Raw genomic sequence first — 20,597 nt, 5'->3', positions numbered from 1 at the left:
TTGGTGTCCTGCCGTGTTGCGTCAGCTGGGTTCTTTGTCAGTTAGTCTAGTTGTGCCCATTTTTTAAATTTGGTTATTATTTTATGCACCGTAATCATTCGCTATAAATTAAAAGTACTTTACAAAAGTAAATCATCTTCATTAGAACTCACTGTATCCGGTCTGACAGATCATTTTCAAACCACATGCAAGAAGCCTACTTAATTGTTAACCAATTTTACCCCCCAAAAAAGGCTGCACTGAGCCTGTAAATTACAGTTTTTAAAATCGCTGTGCCGAGTTAGAGTAACTGGCCCTAAAAAACAACTAATCCCTATAAAACGGCCTGTGGCATTGATGAGTCAGAAATTGATGAGTCAGCCAATTATAGTGTCAAAATTGTGTAAATAGGATAGTTTTGGTCATCAAGTCAGTCTGATCTAACTAAGGGAGTCACGAGTGAATAAAAAAAGATTGGTTTGGATTACAATTATGTCAACAACTCAAGCCTCCTTTTGCCAAGATCCACATACAAATCGCCCCCTCCCATCCACGTCGCTTCCCTTCATTCAAATGGGGCTCCATTGTTTCGTCGCCCCCAACGCGTTCAAAGGATCACGGGCGTTTGAGACTGAAATTCGGATTGACCACGCCAATGCATGCTTCCAGCATTCCCAACAACGGACCCTATCATGCAGAATAGGTGGTCGGAGTTCGTTGGTAGCTAGACCATAGACCGCTGGTTACGTGTATTTTAATCATCATCATAATCAATAGCACAGCTGACGTTATCCGAGTTGTAATTGAGGTAGGCTTTGACTTGGAAACAGCGTAACGTTTCAAAGGCGCCAAATCATTTGTAGGAAAACCTTTAGTCATGATTGTGATGTTGCCAGATTGACTTTAGATGCAGTATAACTTCAGCCAGCTAACTACGATTTATGGGACCTCCATATTTTAGCTAGCCAACATAAGCATTGCTGCCCATGTTTGACAAACTTTGCTAGGAAACAGTAATGGCAATATTGCCATCTAAAGTAAATTGACGACATAGCAAAATTGTTTCCTACTTATTATTTGGCAATGTCAACTTATTTACATGCCACTAACTTAGTGTAATTTAGACGAAACAGTCACATTAGCCTCCGAGGTGCGACTCATGTCTTGGGTACAAATAAATATTGGCTGCAGCTATGGTGGTACAAGCTAACTCATGTCTGACTACAACAGTGTACTAACTAGCAGCAACTAACTCAAACCAACCCAGGGCCATAGCAAAACATGCTACAGCTGGTTGCATAGTGCAACCGCAGGCACCAAACCGAATCAAATCCAATCTGGAGCCAGTCTGTCTACATCTGTAACGGATAGAGTTAGCTTCCAAACGACATTACGCTATTGCTCGAGCTGTGTTTATAATTGAGGGATGATGACCATCATTGACCCTATTTCTCGGCATTCCCGCACAGTTGGGTGCCAGACTGATCCCCTGTTATGAACGGATGCCGGAACCTACCAGAAGGAGCATAACATGCCCAGCAATGTGATCGCAATGGTTTAGCGACCTCCAAAAATCATTTATCCACTTGCCATTTTCCACAACTCGTCAGCAAGACTTCAGAATAAGTGTCATGAGACAAGTACACTTGTGATACCTCCTCCGTTGATGCCTTTGTGAGGCCTCTGATATTGACCTGAGTAACTGCAATGATTACACAGACGGCTACAGCTACAACAAGTAGTGTGTGTTAAATGTGAAAATGGAATATTCAATTTCTATGAATGGAACAGTCAGCCACATGTATCCAGCCAGAAACAAATCACCTGTACAGCGGGAACAGTTTTCACAGGGTCATCCTTTGTACAAATACAGAAGGTAACCCACTTCATTACTTTGATACATTTGATTACCAATTGTGAAACAATATGTAAACTGACATTATTTGTTGGTTATTTTCTATTTCTTCGATACATATGTCCAGCGGTCATTATTTCACATTTGAGGATTTCTGAAGTGAAATTGAAAGCTGAACACAGCGATCAGATTGGTTGCACCAGGCTAATCATTACCGCCATTGATAATGTAATCAGTGCGCTCTCTGTGCGTGTGACCGACCAGTATATTTGATGAGGGGCCAGGAGCTGATCTATGCTGCTATTCCCATCATCACTACCTCTTGTCTGCTCACCAACGGTCATCGATGGAGGAGAAACAGGCTAAGTCTGACTTGTTCAAACTTCAACATAGTATAGGTTTGTCAGATATCACCTATCCTGGCATTGATAATAGAACAGTGACTAAGTGTTCACAGATTCAGGAGAGACCCGGAACTCGACACATCCTCAATGAGACTATTATTAATAATACGGCACAAATGTCCAGTAATCGACACCCTTTTCATTCCATGTGTCACTGACGAACTCCGTCTAAAGCTTCTCCAGTCCACCTGTCGAAGTGGGCAGATGTCAGCCTCAGTCTTTTGACCATAACTGGGAAGGTTTTATCGGACCTGTTTAAACTTCAAACATAGTACCTGTTTGGATGTCAGATATGAAGTACCTGTTCATTTTTCAGATATTGCCGAACTGCCATTGGTAACAGAACAACGACTGAGTGTTTGTGGTGTGTGTTCACAGAAACATGTATGGAGCCAGCTCATGGAGGCTTGCAAGATGACGTGATGATGTCCAGCCCGACTTGTATGCTGAGGTCTCTGAATGGAGAGAGAGACCTGGCACTCAGCATTCAATTTCACGAGACAACTTTTACTGTATTTTCTTTTTTGAAATTATTTTATTGGTATCAGTTAAAACGGAGGGGGAGAAACCCTGTGTATTCTGCACCGGGATCAGAGAACTCCGGGTGTATACGGGACACCACAGAGGAAGGTATGACCACTGGGGGGGGGGGGGACAAGACAGCTGCAGGCAAGGTTCTGACAGACGGGTGTGTCTTGGTGGCAACGACACAGACAAAAACCCACATCAAAAAAAAAAACAAGCCAACTCGCATTTGGCTTCTGTCACAGCCACCAGCATTTCCTGAAGAGCAAGCCAAAAAAAAGGAGGCCAAATCAGTTCTCCTTTAATGTGAGTTAATGTCTAGTGGTTAATTTTATATCCAATAGGCTATGCGTTTGTAGATCGACTGAGGTGACTGAAGCTACAGGAACCAATGTGATCATGTCGGGTTTATGCGGTTTTCCAAGTAGCATTTTACAGTTTTTAAATTGTATAGAAGTGCAGTAAATGAGCTTAAATCCTAACATTCCTTGGTTGGGTGGGGGGACCCCACTAAAACTCAGACCATGGCTACCACTGCATTCAACCCTCCAAGTAAAGAGTCAGATATTTTAGCCTTGAAGCCTATTGGAAGTCAGCTGCGAGTTTCGGTGAACAATGAAAACATGTCTGACCCCCCCCCCCCCTTTCCCTTCACAGGCCCTTCCTGAAAAACAGGATGTTATGGATACTCCATTAGGGATGAGTGAGGACAAGGCTACAGCACCACACTGTATGGTAAACCACAAGAACCCATTTTGTTTTGTTCTATGAGGTATAGTTTTTCCCTTGCTCGCTCACTGCCACATCTTCCAGTCACTGTTCTTTCACTTCCATTCATGCTTTTGAGGCTTCCACCTTCAACCCCTAACCTGCCTCGCACAAGTGTTGAGGAAGTTAACTAAATCTATAAAACCCATAAGACAAAGAAAAATATAATGCGACCGCAACAGCCAACCATTACTCCGACCGCGTGATGTCATCATCTCCAGGTCAGCAGACACTTAAAGCAGAGTGCAATGTGCCAGGTTCAAAACGGGGAACTCAGGAAAAATACGAGGTCAAATCATGACACAAGTGATCTTCAGGTCGGAGCTCTAGAAAGAAGCCAGATTCCCCCCCCCCCCCCCCCCAAGTTCCCAGTTGTTTGAACGCAGTGTTAGGGTCAATGACACAGAATATCTGTGTGCTCGTACACCACGAGTCTCATCGTCCTGTCTGATTCTGCAGCAGTCAGTGTGACTCACCCTAGTCTGGAGTAAAGAGCTTCCCTTTCAAGCATCAGCACGCTGTACCACAGGAGGTTGGTGGCACCATAATTGGGGAGAACGGGCTCGTGGTAAAGGCTGGAGCGGAATCACTGACAGCAGTTTTTCCATGCGTTTGATGTTTGATTCCAGCCATTACTATGAGCCATTGTCCCCTCATCAGCCTCCACTGGGCTGTACACACCATCTAAAACAATACAGCCCTATGTGACGTTTGAAACTGTCTTCTCTACTGTACTATTTCAGCAAGTGACCAGGAACAAAGAGTGATTGAGCGGTGGGACATGAGAAAATACGCGTCTGTGCCCGTCTGTCATTTGCACCTGTGTTTGCCAATAAGTCAGGGTAAGGTCATTTGCGTTGGTTTAATTGAGCATGGCTGGTAATGAGATCGGGGCATTAGACTGCTAATCCACTTGCCTCCCAAAAACACTGTGCAGTGTACATACACAAATTGAACCTCCCAAAAACACTGCAGTGTACATACACAAACTTAGCCTGAGGCACAGCTTAACTACCCACCTCACCTGGACAGACAAACGCAACATGTAGCAGATCAACAATCTCAGTACCTTCACATCAACTAAAACAGTTTGTTAGTGTACACACAGCCACTGAGGTGAACTCCACACACACACAAAAACACAGAAGCCCTGTTTATCACAGGGTTAGAGGCAGCACCTGTTTCACCTGCACTGCATCACAGTGAAGCTCTCAAGGAGATCCCTTGTTGACTGACTGTACAGGCCAAGGAACACCTGCACCCCACACAGGCAACAGATACCCAAATTACAGCCAACCTCCCATCACGTGAACAATCAACAAACAGTGACTTAACGTGCTTCCTCGGCTAGATATTAAATACAAATGCCAATATTTACAGTCCAGTAGCAGATTGAATCCTTCTTATTCAAGCCACATGTCAACATTTAACCCCACCCAACCTTTTCCCTAACAAAACAAGTTCACTCAGGACCCACCCAACAGGTTAGCTGACAGGGAAAAAGCTTCAACATTGCAGATTGATGGAAGTCACAATCTACGTAATTCTCCGTATCCTTTCCAATCCCCCATACATGTATATAGACTCTTTTTTCTACGGTGTTATTTACTTGTTAATTGTTTACTCCATGTGTAACTCTTGTCTGTTCACACTGCTATGCTTTATCTTGGCCAGGTCGCAAATGAGAACTTGTTCTCAACTAGCCTACCTGGTTAAATAAAATAAAAACATATACAAACACATACACACTTTGTCTAACTGGTTATTGCAACAACAAAAAAAGGTCATTGCCAACACCTCGAACTAAAAATGATAGAGGGAGAACTTGTTCTTATCTTTCACACGGGGAGAAAACTTGGGACAACTCAACCAGCAATACCCTTACCTGTGTCAGGTGTGGTCAGCACTGTATGCTTGTTGGTCCCCTCGCTTGAAATAGACCCGTTGTCACCACCCTTCAGGTACTAAAGACACAAACACAGAAGCTACCAGTTAATGAGCAAAAGTGTCAATGAAGCATGTAATTAGCTGGCTGAGTGAAACAGTTCAGTCTTGCAGAGTGGCTCGTCAAACGAATGAGTTGCCCTGGAAGCGCAAGCCAAAAAAAAACCTGTACACTTAGCTCGCTATTAAAATCTGGTGTTTGGTCACGTGACAATCTGTACACCGAGTGAGAATTCTACTGTTTGACAATGGTGCCTTCTTTATAAATCATGATATTTTGATGAAGTGAATTAAATTGAAATATATGTTTGCATAAATATCAGGGATTTTTCTGCCATTGTGCCCAAGTGTTTTTTGGGTTCGCTTAAGCCCAAGCCGCCTAGGTTTTTCTCTTTTTTGGGGGAGTTTAAGTCCAAACATTGGGGGGAAAAAATACACATTTGAAGGCTGTGCCAACGTCTGCCCGCGCTCATTGACACACACCCTGCCACGCCCACCACCTAAGCCCCTTTTTGATCCAGAAATAAAAACATCAATATGTTCCTTAAAAATGTTCTGAATAACGTATCAGTGGGGCCAGAACAGAAGACGACAACCACTTTCAGCACTCTCCTGAAAATACTGCTTTCACATTCTACCTTTTTGATTGACGTCCGGAAAGAGTTTATGTGGAGCAAGCACAACAATCGCCTGAGTGAGAAGGTAAGCATGCTTTCACCTATTGTTTGACCATGTACACTAGGACCGGGATGATACCAGAATCGCGATACTCAGTATCGTGGCAAGTTAAAAAAAACAAAGCAGATTTAACCGTTTTTAGCAAGTATTCTAGGTAGCCATGTAGTTGAGGGGGAAGAGAGAGGAATGTTGCTTGGCACCTGTCCCTCATGTGTATGTCTCTCACACACACGTACGAGAGAAAGTAAAGAGAGTAGGGGGAGAGAGGTAAACTAGTAGGCAGGGAGGGATGAGGAGATAGGGAGAAATAAGACTACTGGCTGATAAATGCCCTCAGCAAGCACTGCCAGGCTGCAGTGCACATAAACGAAATTACAGAGGCTCATTCTGTTTTTGGTTGTTTGATATTAACAGGCCTTTATGCTCCCCATGTTTACAGATATCTTGTTCATCTGGGTGGCCTCGTCCACCCCCTCTTTTGACCAATTCATCTGTTATACTGTAAGTACACACACGCAGTTGTCCAAGTCTAGGTGAGGTAGGGGTAAAAAGTGGGACAGATAAAAGGTAATGTGAGCCCATGATCATTATGTTCAGAGGTTAAACTCATCTACATTGGAACCATCAAATGTCATCTCACACACTATTGGTTGTGTGACATTAGATGCTCATTCTGTTTTGTTTAATCTTCTCCCCCTGTTTAAAGGGACATTTCAAAACAAGGTCAGCTTCATATTCATCTCTAGCACCAGCCTAACATCAACACGTGAAAAGTGTGAGTTACTATGTTTTGTAGTAAAAACAAAAGAGGCACATAAGTGTACAATGACGTCGGTGTGCATTGTGTGATTTTAACCAATTATGATTAGGCATTGCCTACTTGATGTCATTGGAAACACATCTTCCTCTGTCTTTTACTACAAAACATAGAAACTTGCCATTTTCACATGTTGATGTTCTACTGGAGATGATGAATATAAAGTTGAAAACGTTTTAAAACTTTATTTCCCTTTAACACGTACGAAGCTTGTCTGGATGGCCTTGTCTACCTTTTCTGACCAATCAGTCTGGATATAATGTTACACAGTTTATTGGTTGTATGAAAAGTACAGATGCTCATTCTGTTTTTGTTTAACATTAATAGGCCTGTATTATTTGCATGTTCACTATGGAACTTAAGATATGCACCTACTGTAATGACATCTGCCGTTGCTGCTAATAAATGGCAAAAGACCCACCAAGAATCTGAATGGAAAGTGGTTTATTGTGCACACATTTATGAACACTTGTCATCTCACCTTTACCAGAGGAGCTATCAGGATGGCTAGCTGCCACCAAACACACTGTAGTCTAAGTGGGGGGTAAAAGTTTGTTGAGTCTAGCATATATTTTTTACATTTGACATTTATTTAACTAGGCAAGTCAGTTGAGAACAAATTATTGTTTTAAATGACAGCCAACCCCGGCTAAACCCTAACCCGGCCAGTCACAGCCGGTTGTGATACAGCCTGGATTCGAACCAGGGTGTCTCGAGCACTGAGATGCTGTGCCACTCGGGAGCCCTATCAGTTGTGGGAGAAGTTGCAAATAGATCTGTCCCCATTAAAAGTCTTTGGCCATTGGAATGCATTGAATTGTATTGCTATGGTGTATGTAGAAAGTGTCAAAAGGATTCTCCGGTAATCAAGTCTGAAGCTGTCTAATGTTCGTTTGGTGTCTTTAGCTCATAGGTTTTAGGAGTGGGCAGTAGAAAAATAATAATGAGTATCTCAAGTCGAACATACATAAGTGTTGATGTTACAAGCACACTAAAACCATAAACGTATTACCACCATGTCAGAAACTCGACCTCAGAGTTAAAATGAATGCAGGTGGGAAACTCGGGATCCGACTCTTCCGCATAGGTTAGCAAGTCGGAAATATCCGATTTTCCGACATGACTAGTTGCATTAGTACGTCAAATATTAATTGTTCAATAATTTCTTGCGTACAACATGAAATATGCACATACATTCAAATCAAATTTGCATATTACATACAGACAATTATATTTCATTTTAACATCCCCATTATTGTATAACCCCTGGAAAATGTCATGTTTATAGGATCTTGAGATATTTGGGTTTCTGGTTATTCATGAGTCCACCTGTCATTTTGGTTACATTTTTGGAAAAGGCTTTGCCATTGTGACCTGTGAATTATCTCCCGCGACCTTTTGACCCAGAAATCAGACACACAAATTGTAATGTCAGCAATGGTAAGGCCTACTACAGATATTAAACAAAGTGCTTCTGGGAGTATGTTGTATTATTGGGTAGTTCTAAAACTAATGTTCATTTTACCCTCCCTCACATTAACCAGAAAGCATATTCTTACGAATCATGCTAAAATACTAGCTAAACATGTTATCTTGCTAAAATTGTAAGTGGACTGAGGTCGATCAGAATAATGAAAAATTCGAACAACAGCTGAATCGGTGCATGGCATATTCAGCAAACGATGGCTACCTAGCTAATTTAGCTGAAATGTTCAGCAAGCTAACAAAACAATGGAAACGTTAGCTAGATAGTTAGCCAGTCATGAGTTGCAAGGGTGCAGCATGTTCCTAAAACTCTCGAGATAGTTTTGGTTGCTTGACCAGTTAGCTAGCTTGTATGGCTAACCATTTCTTTGCGCGTAGCCGCGCTAACAGTTAGCTTGACGTGGCTAGATTAGCACAAACTAGCTAATGGTAGTTGCTAACACAGCGACGAGTCTTGTGTTTCCATTTAAACAAACCTTCTGCGCTTGTTAAAATATTTGGTCGCTAGATAACAGGTCGTCCATCTCCACTTTTGGTGGAGACACTGGCCTACTAGACAGGCTTAAAACTGGCTATCCGTGCTGAGCGACATTTGGGCGTTTTAACCCCACTCACTCACGGGCAGTGGAAAAGTCGTGATCTGTGCCCCAGTTGACCACTCCTTGCCGACGCTGCGGTTTGCGAAATAAAGTAAAACTGTCAAATGATCCCATCAATCCGCTTGTATCTTTTCTTTTACTTACCTATATGTCTCGTATTCCCTGTCCCTTCCCAACGTATTTATTTTCTTGGCTTTATCCACCTTTTCTCCTCCTTGTTCTTTCTGGTTTCTCGGTCAAGCTCGGTGGGAGCAAAGATGAATAGATATGCGGGGGGGGGGAGAGGGCGGGCATAACGGATGGATTTTACCGTAATTACGGATAAGCGTTAGCCGAACAAAATTCCCGTGATGGTGTGTCTTCAGTTGCAGAATGAACATTCCGCATCACACAGCACAATATAAATGAACTTCTCCACAAATATCCAACTGAATGAACATAAAAAAATAATAATTTATATATATCATCCCATTGATTGTCTTAGAAAACGAAATAGAAGTTGAACAGTAACCCCCAAGAACGCATTAGCACATGCAAACAGAAAACCATAAAACTGGAGTTTAATCAAATGCTGCCAATGTAACAGTATAATTTTAGACACATCCGTTACACCAATACAGTATTTGTCTAAGTCTCCCTGCATAAGTGGATGACTGCATCAGTAGGCTGTCTGGTGCTGGCACTGTCTGCCTCCTAGTAGGATAATCAGCAGCAATTATGTGGTCCAAATTATACTTTATATCCTTCTGATGCTTTAGACAAGCGTTTAGATCAAACAGCTGGCAAAGTCTGCTTTATGCTCTGCTATTTGCCTTAAAAGGACTCTGGAAGCTTTAAGTCGAATGGCCAATTTCCTGAAGAGACCCCCGCGATGGTGAAGAATCTCTAAGTTTAAAACCCACACTGTACAAGATTACAAAGAGAAGGTAATGCTGCACTCGAAGGGAAACAATGATAGATAACTATGGTGCAGCCAGTGAGTTAGGAAAAAAAAAAATTGTTCATTCATTCCTTCATATCAAAACACTGTTTATTCGTTTGGACCAGAGTAGGAAACTTACTGAAAATATTCATACAGTAACTTTCAAGGGGAAATCTGCAGTTGCTACATACATGTTTTTACTTATACATGAATGATATGTACCCATTGATTCTTGAAGTATATAACTTACAAATGCCCCATGAGCTTAGTTCAACTGTCCACCCCATAAGACACGCAAAATACAAGCTTGTTTTACTCCAATGTTTGTAAACAAACTAAATGTAAACTAACACTATACATCCTCAAAACATGGTCAAATTTTGATTTGATGCATGGTCAGTCATAGCTATGAATTTTAGAGTGGTTCCATTTCTCCAGCCCCATCCCTCAGCTTTTTCATGAAACAAGGGTGGGGAGTACGCTTTGTTATTGTTTCAACAGCTGATTGCCACTTTAAGTAGTATGTGCATCTAGATCAGAGACATAAACAACAGAGAGGGGGGCAACAGTGGACCAGAGAAAGGGAGAAGAAGATGGGAGACAGGGAGAGAAGAGTCTAAGGCTAAGTGAGACATCAAGAGGAAGACAGTCAGAGAGAGAATGAGAGAGCTGAAGAAAGAAAGAACCTAAACCTCCACCGGGGAGGTAGTGTGTATGTGTCAGAGTGTCAGCGTCCCTGCTTGCTCTAGGTGTGTGACCATGTGTCTGCGCAGGTTGCTGTGGTTGTTGAACGAGGCGCCACAGTGGGAGCAGCTGTAGGGTTTCTCCCCAGAGTGGGTCCTCAGGTGGATGGTCAGACTGCCTTTCTGGGTGAAGCCCTTCCCACACAGGGAACACATGTACGGTTTCTCCCCTGTGTGGATGCGCATATGGACCCTCAGAGTTGTCTTGTTGACAAACGAGTTCCCGCACAGGTTGCATATGACAGGCGTCTCTCCTGTGTGGACCGCCCGGTGGCGGATCAAGTCAAGCCGGCGAGAGAAGCGCTTCCCACAGTCGCTACAGAGCAACGGCTTGGTACCGTGGGGTATGTGGTGGCGCTGGAACTGGTTTACAAGACCAGGGCGCCTCACAGTCGCACCCCCTGTTGCCAAGGTTGTTGTTGGGGTCTTTGGGGTGTTTTCTAGGGAAGCTACCTCAACGATTTTCAGACCCCGTCCTCCTGCATCCCCTGTCGGCTGACCCCCTCTGTCACTTTGCACCCTCCTCATTGGAGGGCTGCCTGGCAGTGGTCCCCCAATAGAATGAGTGTTCAGCTGTATCTGATGATTGACTGTGTGGTCCGGCAGCAGACCAGAGTGTGAGGGCAATCTCTGGGGCTGTTCTGGGGTTCTGAAGAAAGGGTAGTTCTCAGTACTGCTCACGCTGCACAGAGCTCCTTCACCTCGACTATGAGCGCTCATGCTGTAAGGCCCTTCATCGTGACCTAGTCTCTGGCTGGCATGTTCCAGCTGTGGAGTCGCCATAGTAATAGTCTCACCATCAATATTGTCTTGACCTACAGGAAACAAAATTATTAAATCATCGGTTTGTTATCTGGCTGTCAATTGTCTATATACCAGTCCATCATCTTCTTCTTCCTCCTCCTCCTCCACACACCTGCATCTGGCCAACAACCTCCAAAGTCATCCTCAGCTCCCTCCTCCTCCTTTATCAAGATGACATCTGGACTCTCCACAACTGCACACTGAAAACACACATATTCAGTCAGACATGTACATATTTCTAGAGTAGTAGTAGCCTATGTCAGTAATATGTGAGGAGCTATTATTGCCACACCTCTTTTTTGACTGTGGATGGACTCTCCTTTTCCCCTATTGTAATAGAAGCGTCATCCCTGTTGTTAACAGCCGCGTGGCGCTCAGATGTCTTATCTATGAGTAAGAGCATAGGTCAAAAACCGTTCCACTCCCAACATACTATGATCAATTGACTGGTCGCCCAGCTAGCAGCATTTCGAGAACCTGAACCAACCTGTGAGTTTTGCCCGAGGCTTGCACAAAGTTCTGCCAAAAGAAAAACGACTGCCCCGCGGTGTACTCGCCCGTTGTAGCCGCAGGGAGAAAAGCTCGCTCTTCATCCCTTTCATCTTCATCTTCAGCGCTTCGTTGTCTTTGTAGCTGCGAGAAATCTCCAAGTGTAAATCAGCCGAGCTCTCGGAAAAGAGTTGACTGATCTCGACAACGGCCGCTCTAGCAAGCACGTCCATTATGGAAGCGAGTTGGGTCTGTAAAGACAAATGAGCCTGCATTTTTGTTGACATCGATTCCAGTGGCGAGATAAAAGACAGAGGGAGAAATTGGAAAAAATCAGATCATTGATCAGACAAGCTGTGACGCTTTTGTCAGTGTACACAAAACTACTTCCGGTGAATAAAAGCAGTGCTGACCGTAATTATAAGAAGACCTCCGCAGATTTTTTGGGGGAGGACGAGCGCCACAGATGAACGCGTACAGTACCTTCAGAAAGAATTCACACCCCTTGACTTTTTCCACATTTGTTTCTGTTACAGCCTGAATTTAACATAGATTAAATGTAGATTTATTTCCCACTGGCCTACACACAATACCCCATAATGTCAAAGTGAGCCTTGAATTTCAACAACAGATTCAACCACAAAGACCAGGGAGGTTTTCCAATGACTCACAAAGAAGGGCACCTTTTGGTAAACGAAGGGCACCTATTGGTTAACTAATTTAAAAAAGCAGACATTGAATATCTCTTTGAGCATGGAGAAGTTATTAATTATGCTTTGGATGGTGCATCAGTCACTACAAACATACAGGCGTCATTCCTTACACTTTTGCTGGAGAGGAAGGAAACCACTCAGGGATTTCACCATCTGGCCAATGGTGACTTTAAAACAGTTTAATGGCTGTGATAGGAGAAAACTGAGGATGGATCAACAACATTGTAGTTACTCCACAATACTAACCTAAATTACAGAGTGAAAAGAAGGAAGCCTGTACAGAATAAAAATATTTTAAAAAACGAATCCTGCTTGAAATGAGGAACTAAAGTAAAATTGCAAGCAATGTGGTAAAAAAAAATGAACTGTTTTAACTACAAAGTGTTATGTTTGAGGAAATCCAAAACAACCCATCACATCACTAAGTATAACTCTTCATATACTCTCCATGGTGGTGGATGCCACAAAGTTGGAAGCACAGAATCATCTAGAATGTCATTGTATGCTCTAGCGTTAAGAGTTCCCTTCACTGGAACTAAGGGGCCTAGCCCAAACCATGAAAAATAGCACCAGACCATTATTCCTCCTCCACCAAACTTTATTGTTGGCACTATGCATTCGGAAAGGTAGCATCTCCTGGCATCCGCCAAACCCGGACTGCCAGATGATGAAGCGTGATTCATCACTCCAGAGAAGGCGTTTCCACTGCTCCAGAGTCCAATGAGCTTTACACCACTCCAGCTGGCGCATGGTGATCTTAGGCTTGTGTGCAGCTGCTCGGCCATGGAAACCCATTTCATGAAGCTCCCGGCGAACAGTTATTGTGCTGATGTTGCTTCCAGAGGCAGTTTGGAACACAGTCGTGAGTGTTGCAACCGAAGACAGACGTGCTTCAGCACTTGGCAGTCCCGTTCTGTGAGTTTGTGTGGCCTACCACTTCGCGGCTGAACCGTTGTTGCTCCTAGGCGTTTCCATTTCCCAATAACAGAGCTTACAATGGACCGGGGCAGCTCTAGCAGGGCAGAAATACATTTTTGATAAATGCTACCATTTTTCTTCCACTTTGACATTACAGAGTATTTTGTGTAAATTATTGAATCAAAAATGACAATGTAATATATTTTTTTAACCCACTTTGTAACACAACAAAATGTGGAAAAAGTCAAGGGGTGTGAATACTTTCTGAAGGCACTGTGTCTTCAGACTCATATTTGCTCGTGACTGGAAATTGGAATTCATGATCGTTAACTAATTGTAACAGCAAAATGTAATCAGTCAACGAGTGCAATTCGTATGGACAGGCCCCTCTTCAATCTCTTGCTTTTTGTTGTTGCAAGCATTCTGTCATGGAAAGTTAATATCGCCCTCCTCTGACAAGCAAAAGGAATATCTGATTTATGTGATGTTGGAATGTCATGCCTTGATGGCAAGTCTCATAACTCACAATAACGCTCGGTGAATGGAATAAGAGTGTAATTGTTGTATTCCAAGACTATCTGTTAATGAATATCATCACAATTGCCATAAATCATTTTCAAAATATTTTTTATTCAAGATAGATCCTCATGAACCCAAGAGCCTTTTGAATCCTTATTTGGGCTGCAGTGCAGCCGTACTTAATAACTTTACCCATAATAAAAACATACATAGGTTGTCTTTCTGAAAAATAAATCAAAATGGTTCATTATAATATACATTGACGTTTTATTTTTTCTGTGCACAAACTTCCACAACAGACATGATAATGAAATTGGAAAGAACACAGCATGTGTTAAATATGGTTTAAAAAGTCACAACAGGTTACAATTTACACACATTGTTGGAATCTGAGTATAATTCCCAAACCTTAACAAAGCCAGCTTTTGAATATACAGTAGTAATGTGTCACTCTTTAAGAAATTATGCTCATACATGCTAAACACTTGTCGTGTTCCAAACTGTAAAACTATACTTCATCATGTGGCTTATTTGAATCTCTTTTCCATGTCTTTAGCATTAGCTTAAGCCTGTGCTTCAATTAACCCTCTAACTTCTCTTCCCTCTTGCTCTCTCTCTACCGCTGAGCTCTCCTCACTCTCGTTCTCTTTCCCATCTTTTACTTCGTTCTCCCTTCCCTCATCTCCCTCCTCTTGTTGACCATCTATCTTCCCAGGTTCCTCACTCTCCTCCTCTTTCTTCTCTGCAGTGGTTTCTACCTCTTCGTCTTTCATCTTTTCACTCTTCCTCTCCTCTTCCTCCTTGTCCTTCCTCTCCTTCTCTATTTTGGAGAGGTGATGGCAGAGTGCCTGGACATAGGTGAACACACACATAGGGTCCGGGCTGTTCCCCATCAGGATCATATCACCAACCTCCAACAGGGGGCAGCAGTCAGCCATGGTCCTTAGAGAGAGAGAGAGAGAGAGAGAGAGAGAGAGAGAGAGAGAGAGAGAGAGAGAGAGAGAGAGAAAAGGGAAAAATAAATATGGAGGGAGAGAGAAAGGATGATGAATCATTTACAACACACACACTCAGACACAAACACATATATATATATACACAAACACAGCCTTGTACTCTGCTGTATTGAAGGCCAGGGTGAAATTCTTCTCTCTCTCAGATGAGCTCAGGGCTGAGAAGTCGAAAGCGTCCGGGAAGAAGCGATGGATGAGTGCACAGAACGCCAGCCCATCACACCACGATGATGAGAAGTTCTCTATGGAAACACCCTGGGAAAGAGAGGGTATGGTGTCAGGTAGGGTTATGGTGCTCCAATGTCAGTACCTCTGGTGTACATGACCATCAACATCCCCTCACCTCGTATTTGCGTGTTTTGTTTTGACACCAGGAAAGCACTTTCTGTTTGATTGACCCCCCGTTTGCCACAGCCATAGATGATCTCTGAAGTTTGAAGTTGCAGACAACCGGTGTCCTGGAAATAAGTGAAAAGACAATGCAATTATTGCCATAATAAACATGAGCATGTTGCAGTTTGTCATATTGGACATGTCAGAACTCAGAATCTTACTCAGAGTCATTTTTCTGGAACTTTGCTATGATGTCTTTTTTAGTGGAAGGCCGGGCAGAGCGGGCAGAGCTCCGGGGTCGGGCCACAGAGGATGGGGTAGAGGCGGTGTGATTCACGCCACTCTTTCTTTTGGTCTTTCCTTGCTTCTCCACCTCCTTGCTTTTCTCTTTAACCTTTCCCCCTCCTGCCCCTTCCTTTTCTTTTACTGGTTTGCTCTTGTTCTCCAGTGCCTTCCCTCCCTCTCCCTTCCCTCCCTCTCTCTCTCCCTTCTCTCCCTCTCCCTCTCCCTCTCCGTCTCCCTCTCCCTTCCCTCCCTCTCCCTCTCCCTTCCCTCCCTCTCCCTTCCCCGCCTCTCCCTTCCCTGCCTCTCCCTCTCCCTTCTCTCCCTCTCCCTTCTCTTCCTCTTCTTTCTCTCCCTCTCCCTTCCCTGCCTCTCCCTTCTCTCCCTCTCCCTTCCCTGCCTCTCCCTTCTCTCCCTCTCCCTTCCCTGCCTCTCCCTTTCCTGCCTCTACGTTCTCTCCCTCTCCCTTCCCTCCCTCTCCCTTCTCTTCCTCTCCCTTCCCTGCCTCTCCCTTCCCTCCCTCTCCCTTCCCTGCCTCTCCCTTCCCTCCCTCTCCCTTCCCTGCCTCTCCCTTCCCTGCCTCTCCCTTCTCTCCCTTCTCTCCCTCTCCCTTCTCTGCCTCTCCCTTCTCTCCCTCTCCCTTCCCTGCCTCTCCCTTCTCTCCCTCTCCCTTCTCTCCCTCTCCCTTCTCTCCCTTCCCTGCCTCTCCCTCTCCCTTCTCTCCCTTCCCTGCCTCTCCCTTCTCTCCCGCTCCCTTCCCTGCCTTCACTTTTCTGTCTTTCCCTTTATCTCCTTTTATCTTCGCTTCTGTTTTTCCCTCTCCTATCTTTTCTCCCTTCCCCTTTTTCCTGGCAATATTTTCTCCCCCCTTCTCTTTGTCCTCATCCTCTTTCTCAATCTCTCCATTCTTGACCACCTCTTGACCCTTTCTATTCTTGTCCTCCTCCTTCTCTCCCTCCCCCTTCTTCTCTCCGTTCACCACTTTGGAGTCTTCTGTTTCTCCGGTGTCTGCACTTTGAGATGTTCCCTCACCCTTACAAGCCTCTTCACCATTAACCTCAATGGCGTCGGTTACTGGCTGAGACTCCTCTACATTTCCAACGCTAGCCCCTGCTGCCTGTTCCGGCGCTTTCCCCGTATTAGCCCCAGACTTAACCACATGACCTTCCACTGTGTCCTCCGCCAGGTGGTCTCTCTTAGGGGGGTCACACTCCTGCACTGAAGCCCCTCTCTCTGTCTGAGAGACAAACCAGATAAGATTACAATCGGTTATTCTGAGCAGTTGAGGTAGTTTTGGTTAGGGTTAGGGACAAAGCAAAATGGTACAGGACTGTTGTCATAGACCTGATTCTAAATCAGTTGTTTAGGGGAGAGACAATGTAAAGTGACATTATAACTAGTTCAAAACTAAATGAGAAAATGTGTCTGCTTCACTTCACTCCACGTTACGTTGGTACTCAAAAAACATACCTCCGGCTGTAGAGTTGTTTATGGCTGTAATATTACACACGCATTTTTAGAATGTTTTATGGCTTTAATTACGATTCAAACATATTACATGTTTATGTTGTTTTTATGTTATGCATTAAGATGTATAAAGTTGCAGATAGCATAGTGTGTTGGAATTATGTTAGGTAAGTGAACTGTCCCAGGTGTCACATCAAGTCGTGACTCAGAGTGGTGACTCATCAGTGGAAATAAGATAGACGCACATGTGTGTGTGTGTCTGTGTGTGTGTGTGTTGAGAGTGAGAAAGGGATAAACATTCCTGTGCCAGAGTTTGCCACAGGAACAGGTGTAGCCCAGCGCTTAGGTTATACGCAGGCAGCCACAACACCCACCAAGCCCTCCCACTATCTTCACTCCGTATACTACATCTGACTACAGCGCAAAGACATCTAACAAGTCTGCCACCTCATTGTAAGGCTCAATACCAATAAGTGTGTATTGGTTTGTCTGTAGGTGGTTGAAGTTAGCCTCTGTATGCATTTCGTCTTCTGTATCTGTTTATGGGTCTACTTCTTTCATCATCAACACACACATACCTCATTGTTTTTGTTGTCCTCCGTCTGGTTGGCTGTTGCGTCTTTCCCAGAATCGTCCTGGCGGAGTGATACATCGTCCATGGTTCCGTGGACTTTCTGTGTTTGTCAGTCCAACTTCCTCTGAAACATAAAGGCAAATCAGACTCTTCCTCTCCAAGGTTATTGGATTGATCGCTCAATATCTAAGTTCATTAAAGGTCCAACTTTCATGCAATCAGTTTAGACTCAATGTTCTGTTCGAGGCAGATTTCTCCCTGGCACTCTCTCTCTCTTTCTACCTCTCTGTCTCTCTCTCTCTGAAAGTGCTGTCTGGTGTGTGTTGTTTAGTGAGTGCCCCCTGCCACCCTCCTTGTGAGGATTCCGAGCCACTTTATCTGACCTTCAGAACAACACAGGTTCCAGAAATAGAGCTAGTGACATCGGCACAGTCCAACAGCCAGGACAGCTGCATCTGCTCTGGAAACCATGGGTACACAGACATATACACACACACACTCAAACACACATATGCATACATACACACCTGAATACACACCTACATAGACAGACAGATAGACAGACAGGCACACACACACACACTCTCAAGTCAAGCCCTAGCAAACAGATTTGCATAGTCAGGACTCAGTAGTCAAATTAAACTGAATTCTTACCCTGACCCCGATGACCCCAATGACCTACTTAATTTCTAAGTAAATACACTCATTCAGACATAAGAGTTAAAGCTTGAATCCCTTAATGGTGGACCTGCAATGTCTGTTTTTGATATTACAACAGCAACGAAGTTACTGCAAACAACGAACACTGTTTTTCCCCCTCTGACATCAATGCACGCATGATAGAAAAAGAGCATATGTCATTTTTTTTTTAAATCGCCACCAACAAAACAAAAACAATAACAACAGCCGCAGAGTGGAGAGTGGCGCTGTTTCCCTTGCTGCGGATTCCATCTTTAACAGACATAGTAACAATCAATGCACTTCACACACACCAACCGACACTCTTTCAACAAGCATATACATGGAGTCCAAGACATACAGAGACAACACTTCCATGGACTCATGCGGATACTCTTTGATGCTGCCAAAAGAGTGTAAGTTGTGTGGTAGGAGAGGTGCAGCCCTTACCTTGTGTGGTACATGTAGCCCTCTGGGTTCACTGTGGTCACCGTGTCCTGCTTTCTCTCTCTCGGTCTCTCTCTCTCTCTCTCTCTTTCTAAACTGAAGTGACCAGTGAGTCAGTTGGTGTGAATCTGTCTCTCTTTCCTCCGTTAGGCTCTCTTTCTTTCTCGCTCTCTCAATTCCATTCAAAGGGGCTTTATTGGCATGGGAAGCATGTTTACATTGCCAAAACAAGTGAAATACACAGTAAACAAAAGTGAGAAGACACAAAACAACATCAGCAAAAAAATATTTGAATTAAACAGTAACCATTTCACTCAAAACGTTTTAGAAAGCGAGAGAAGGGTTTATTTTTTATCACAGCGGTGTTCAGAGGGTTTGGGTTAAATGCAGAAGACACATTTCAGTTGAATGCATTCAGTTGTACAACTGACAAGGTATCCCCCTTTCCCTTTCCGTTAAGTCCTGCAAAATATATATACTGAACAACAATGCAACAATTTCAAAGATTTTGCTGAGTTACAGTTCATAAAAGGAAATTAGTCAATTGAAATAATCTCATTGAGCCCTAATCTATGATTTCTAAATGACTGGGCAGGTGTGCAGCCATGGGTGGGCTTGGGAGGGCATAAGCCCACCCACTTTGGAGCCAGGCACACTCAACGGGGACCGAGCCCCAGCCAATCAGAATGAGTTTTGCCCCACAAAAGAGCTTAATTACATACATAAATACTCCTCAGCACCCTGCCCCCCCTACCCTCAGACGATCCCACAGGAGAAGAAGCCGGATGTGGAGGTCCTGGGCTGGCGTGCTTACGCGGGGTCTGCGGTTGTGAGGCCAGTTGGACGTACTGCCAAATTCTCTAAAATGACTTAGGGTAGAGAAATGAACATTGAATTCTCTGGCAACAGCTCTGATGGACAATCCTGCAGTCATCTTGACAATTGCATGCTTCCTCAAAACTTGAGACGTCTGTGGCATTGTGTTCTGTGACAAATTGTACATTTTAGAGTGGCTTTTTATTGTCCCCAGCACAAGCTGCACCTGTGTAATGATCATGTTGTTTAATCAGCTTCTTGATATGCCACACCTGTCAGGTGGATGGATTATCTTGACAAAGGCTCACTATATATAAAATGTTCACTATATATATGCAGTTGAAGTCGTAGGTTTACATACACTTAGGTTGGAGTCATTAAAACTTGTTTTTCAACCACTCCAAAAATGTCTTGTTAACAAACTATAGTTTTGGCAAGTCGGTTAGTATATCTACTTTGTGCATGACACAAATAATTTTTTCAACAATTGTTTACAGACAGATTATTTCACTTATAATTCACTGCATGACAATTCCAGTGGGTCAGAAGTTTACATACACTAAGTTGACTGTGCCTATAAAAACAGCTTGGAAAATTCCAGAAAATGATGTCATGGCTTTAGAAGCTTCTGATAGGCTAATTGACATCATTTGAGTCAATTGGAGGTGTACCTGTGGATGCATTTGAAGGCCTACCTTCAAACGCAGTGCCTCTTTGCTTGACATCATGGGAAAATCAAAAGAAATCAGCCAAGACCTCAGAAAAAAATTGTAGACCTCCACAAGACTGGTTCATCCTTGGGAGTAATTTCCAAATTCCTAAAGG

The 20,597-nt window shown here is 43.6% G+C and overlaps 3 protein-coding genes across 14 annotated transcripts in view; all 3 read right to left on the bottom strand.

Moving 5' to 3' along the window:
* LOC110505049 (catenin delta-1) overlaps nt 1–9,355 on the bottom strand; it is a 29,719-nt gene extending 20,364 nt beyond the window's left edge. For 8 of the 12 annotated variants that reach the window (XM_036970419.1, XM_036970423.1, XM_036970426.1 and 5 more), the window contains exons 1-2: nt 9,199–9,355; nt 5,417–5,495 (exon numbers count right to left, since the gene is read on the bottom strand). The gene's annotated coding sequence lies outside the window, so the exon portion shown is untranslated. Of the gene's footprint in view, nt 1–5,416; nt 5,517–9,198 lie in introns of all 12 variants that reach the window. The other 4 variants (XM_036970422.1, XM_036970420.1, XM_036970424.1 and 1 more) reach the window with 2 other exon arrangements.
* Nucleotides 9,356–10,066: 711 nt separating this feature from the next.
* LOC110505047 (zinc finger protein 316) lies at nt 10,067–12,398 on the bottom strand. The gene is made up of 4 exons (XM_021583991.2): nt 12,011–12,398; nt 11,816–11,910; nt 11,636–11,723; nt 10,067–11,534 (listed from the first exon to the last, which is right to left on the bottom strand). The coding sequence occupies exons 1-4, from the start codon at nt 12,297–12,299 to the stop codon at nt 10,696–10,698; spliced, it is 1,311 nt and encodes a 436-aa protein (XP_021439666.1). The 5' UTR covers nt 12,300–12,398; the 3' UTR covers nt 10,067–10,695.
* A 2,014-nt stretch (nt 12,399–14,412) lies between these two features.
* LOC110505045 (smoothelin-like protein 2) lies at nt 14,413–16,044 on the bottom strand. Its single transcript, XM_036969959.1, has 4 exons — nt 15,730–16,044; nt 15,519–15,633; nt 15,279–15,430; nt 14,413–15,104 (listed from the first exon to the last, which is right to left on the bottom strand). Exons 2-4 carry the CDS (start codon nt 15,591–15,593, stop codon nt 14,726–14,728), a joined length of 606 nt encoding a protein of 201 aa, XP_036825854.1. The 5' UTR covers nt 15,594–15,633; nt 15,730–16,044; the 3' UTR covers nt 14,413–14,725.
* Nucleotides 16,045–20,597: the final 4,553 nt, after the last annotated feature.

This window comes from Oncorhynchus mykiss, chromosome 31, assembly GCF_013265735.2.
Source record: "Oncorhynchus mykiss isolate Arlee chromosome 31, USDA_OmykA_1.1, whole genome shotgun sequence".
Classification (NCBI taxonomy): domain Eukaryota; kingdom Metazoa; phylum Chordata; class Actinopteri; order Salmoniformes; family Salmonidae; genus Oncorhynchus; species Oncorhynchus mykiss.
Note: the sequence above shows the minus strand (reverse complement) of the source record. Positions and strands in the feature narration are given on the sequence as shown.

Coding starts and splice junctions, on each gene's coding strand:
- LOC110505047 (XM_021583991.2), bottom strand. CDS start 12,299: ATGTCAACAAAAATGCAGGCTCATTTGTCTTTACAGACCCAACTCGCT. Junction 11,911..12,010: donor GCCTCGGGCAAAACTCACAG/GTTGGTTCAGGT, acceptor TCTTACTCATAG/ATAAGACATCTGAGCGCCAC. Junction 11,535..11,635: donor AGGTTGTTGGCCAGATGCAG/GTGTGTGGAGGA, acceptor TGTTTCCTGTAG/GTCAAGACAATATTGATGGT.
- LOC110505045 (XM_036969959.1), bottom strand. CDS start 15,593: ATGGCTGTGGCAAACGGGGGGTCAATCAAACAGAAAGTGCTTTCCTGG. Junction 15,431..15,518: donor ACAAAACACGCAAATACGAG/GTGAGGGGATGT, acceptor TCTCTTTCCCAG/GGTGTTTCCATAGAGAACTT. Junction 15,105..15,278: donor CTGGCCTTCAATACAGCAGA/GTACAAGGCTGT, acceptor TCTCTCTCTAAG/GACCATGGCTGACTGCTGCC.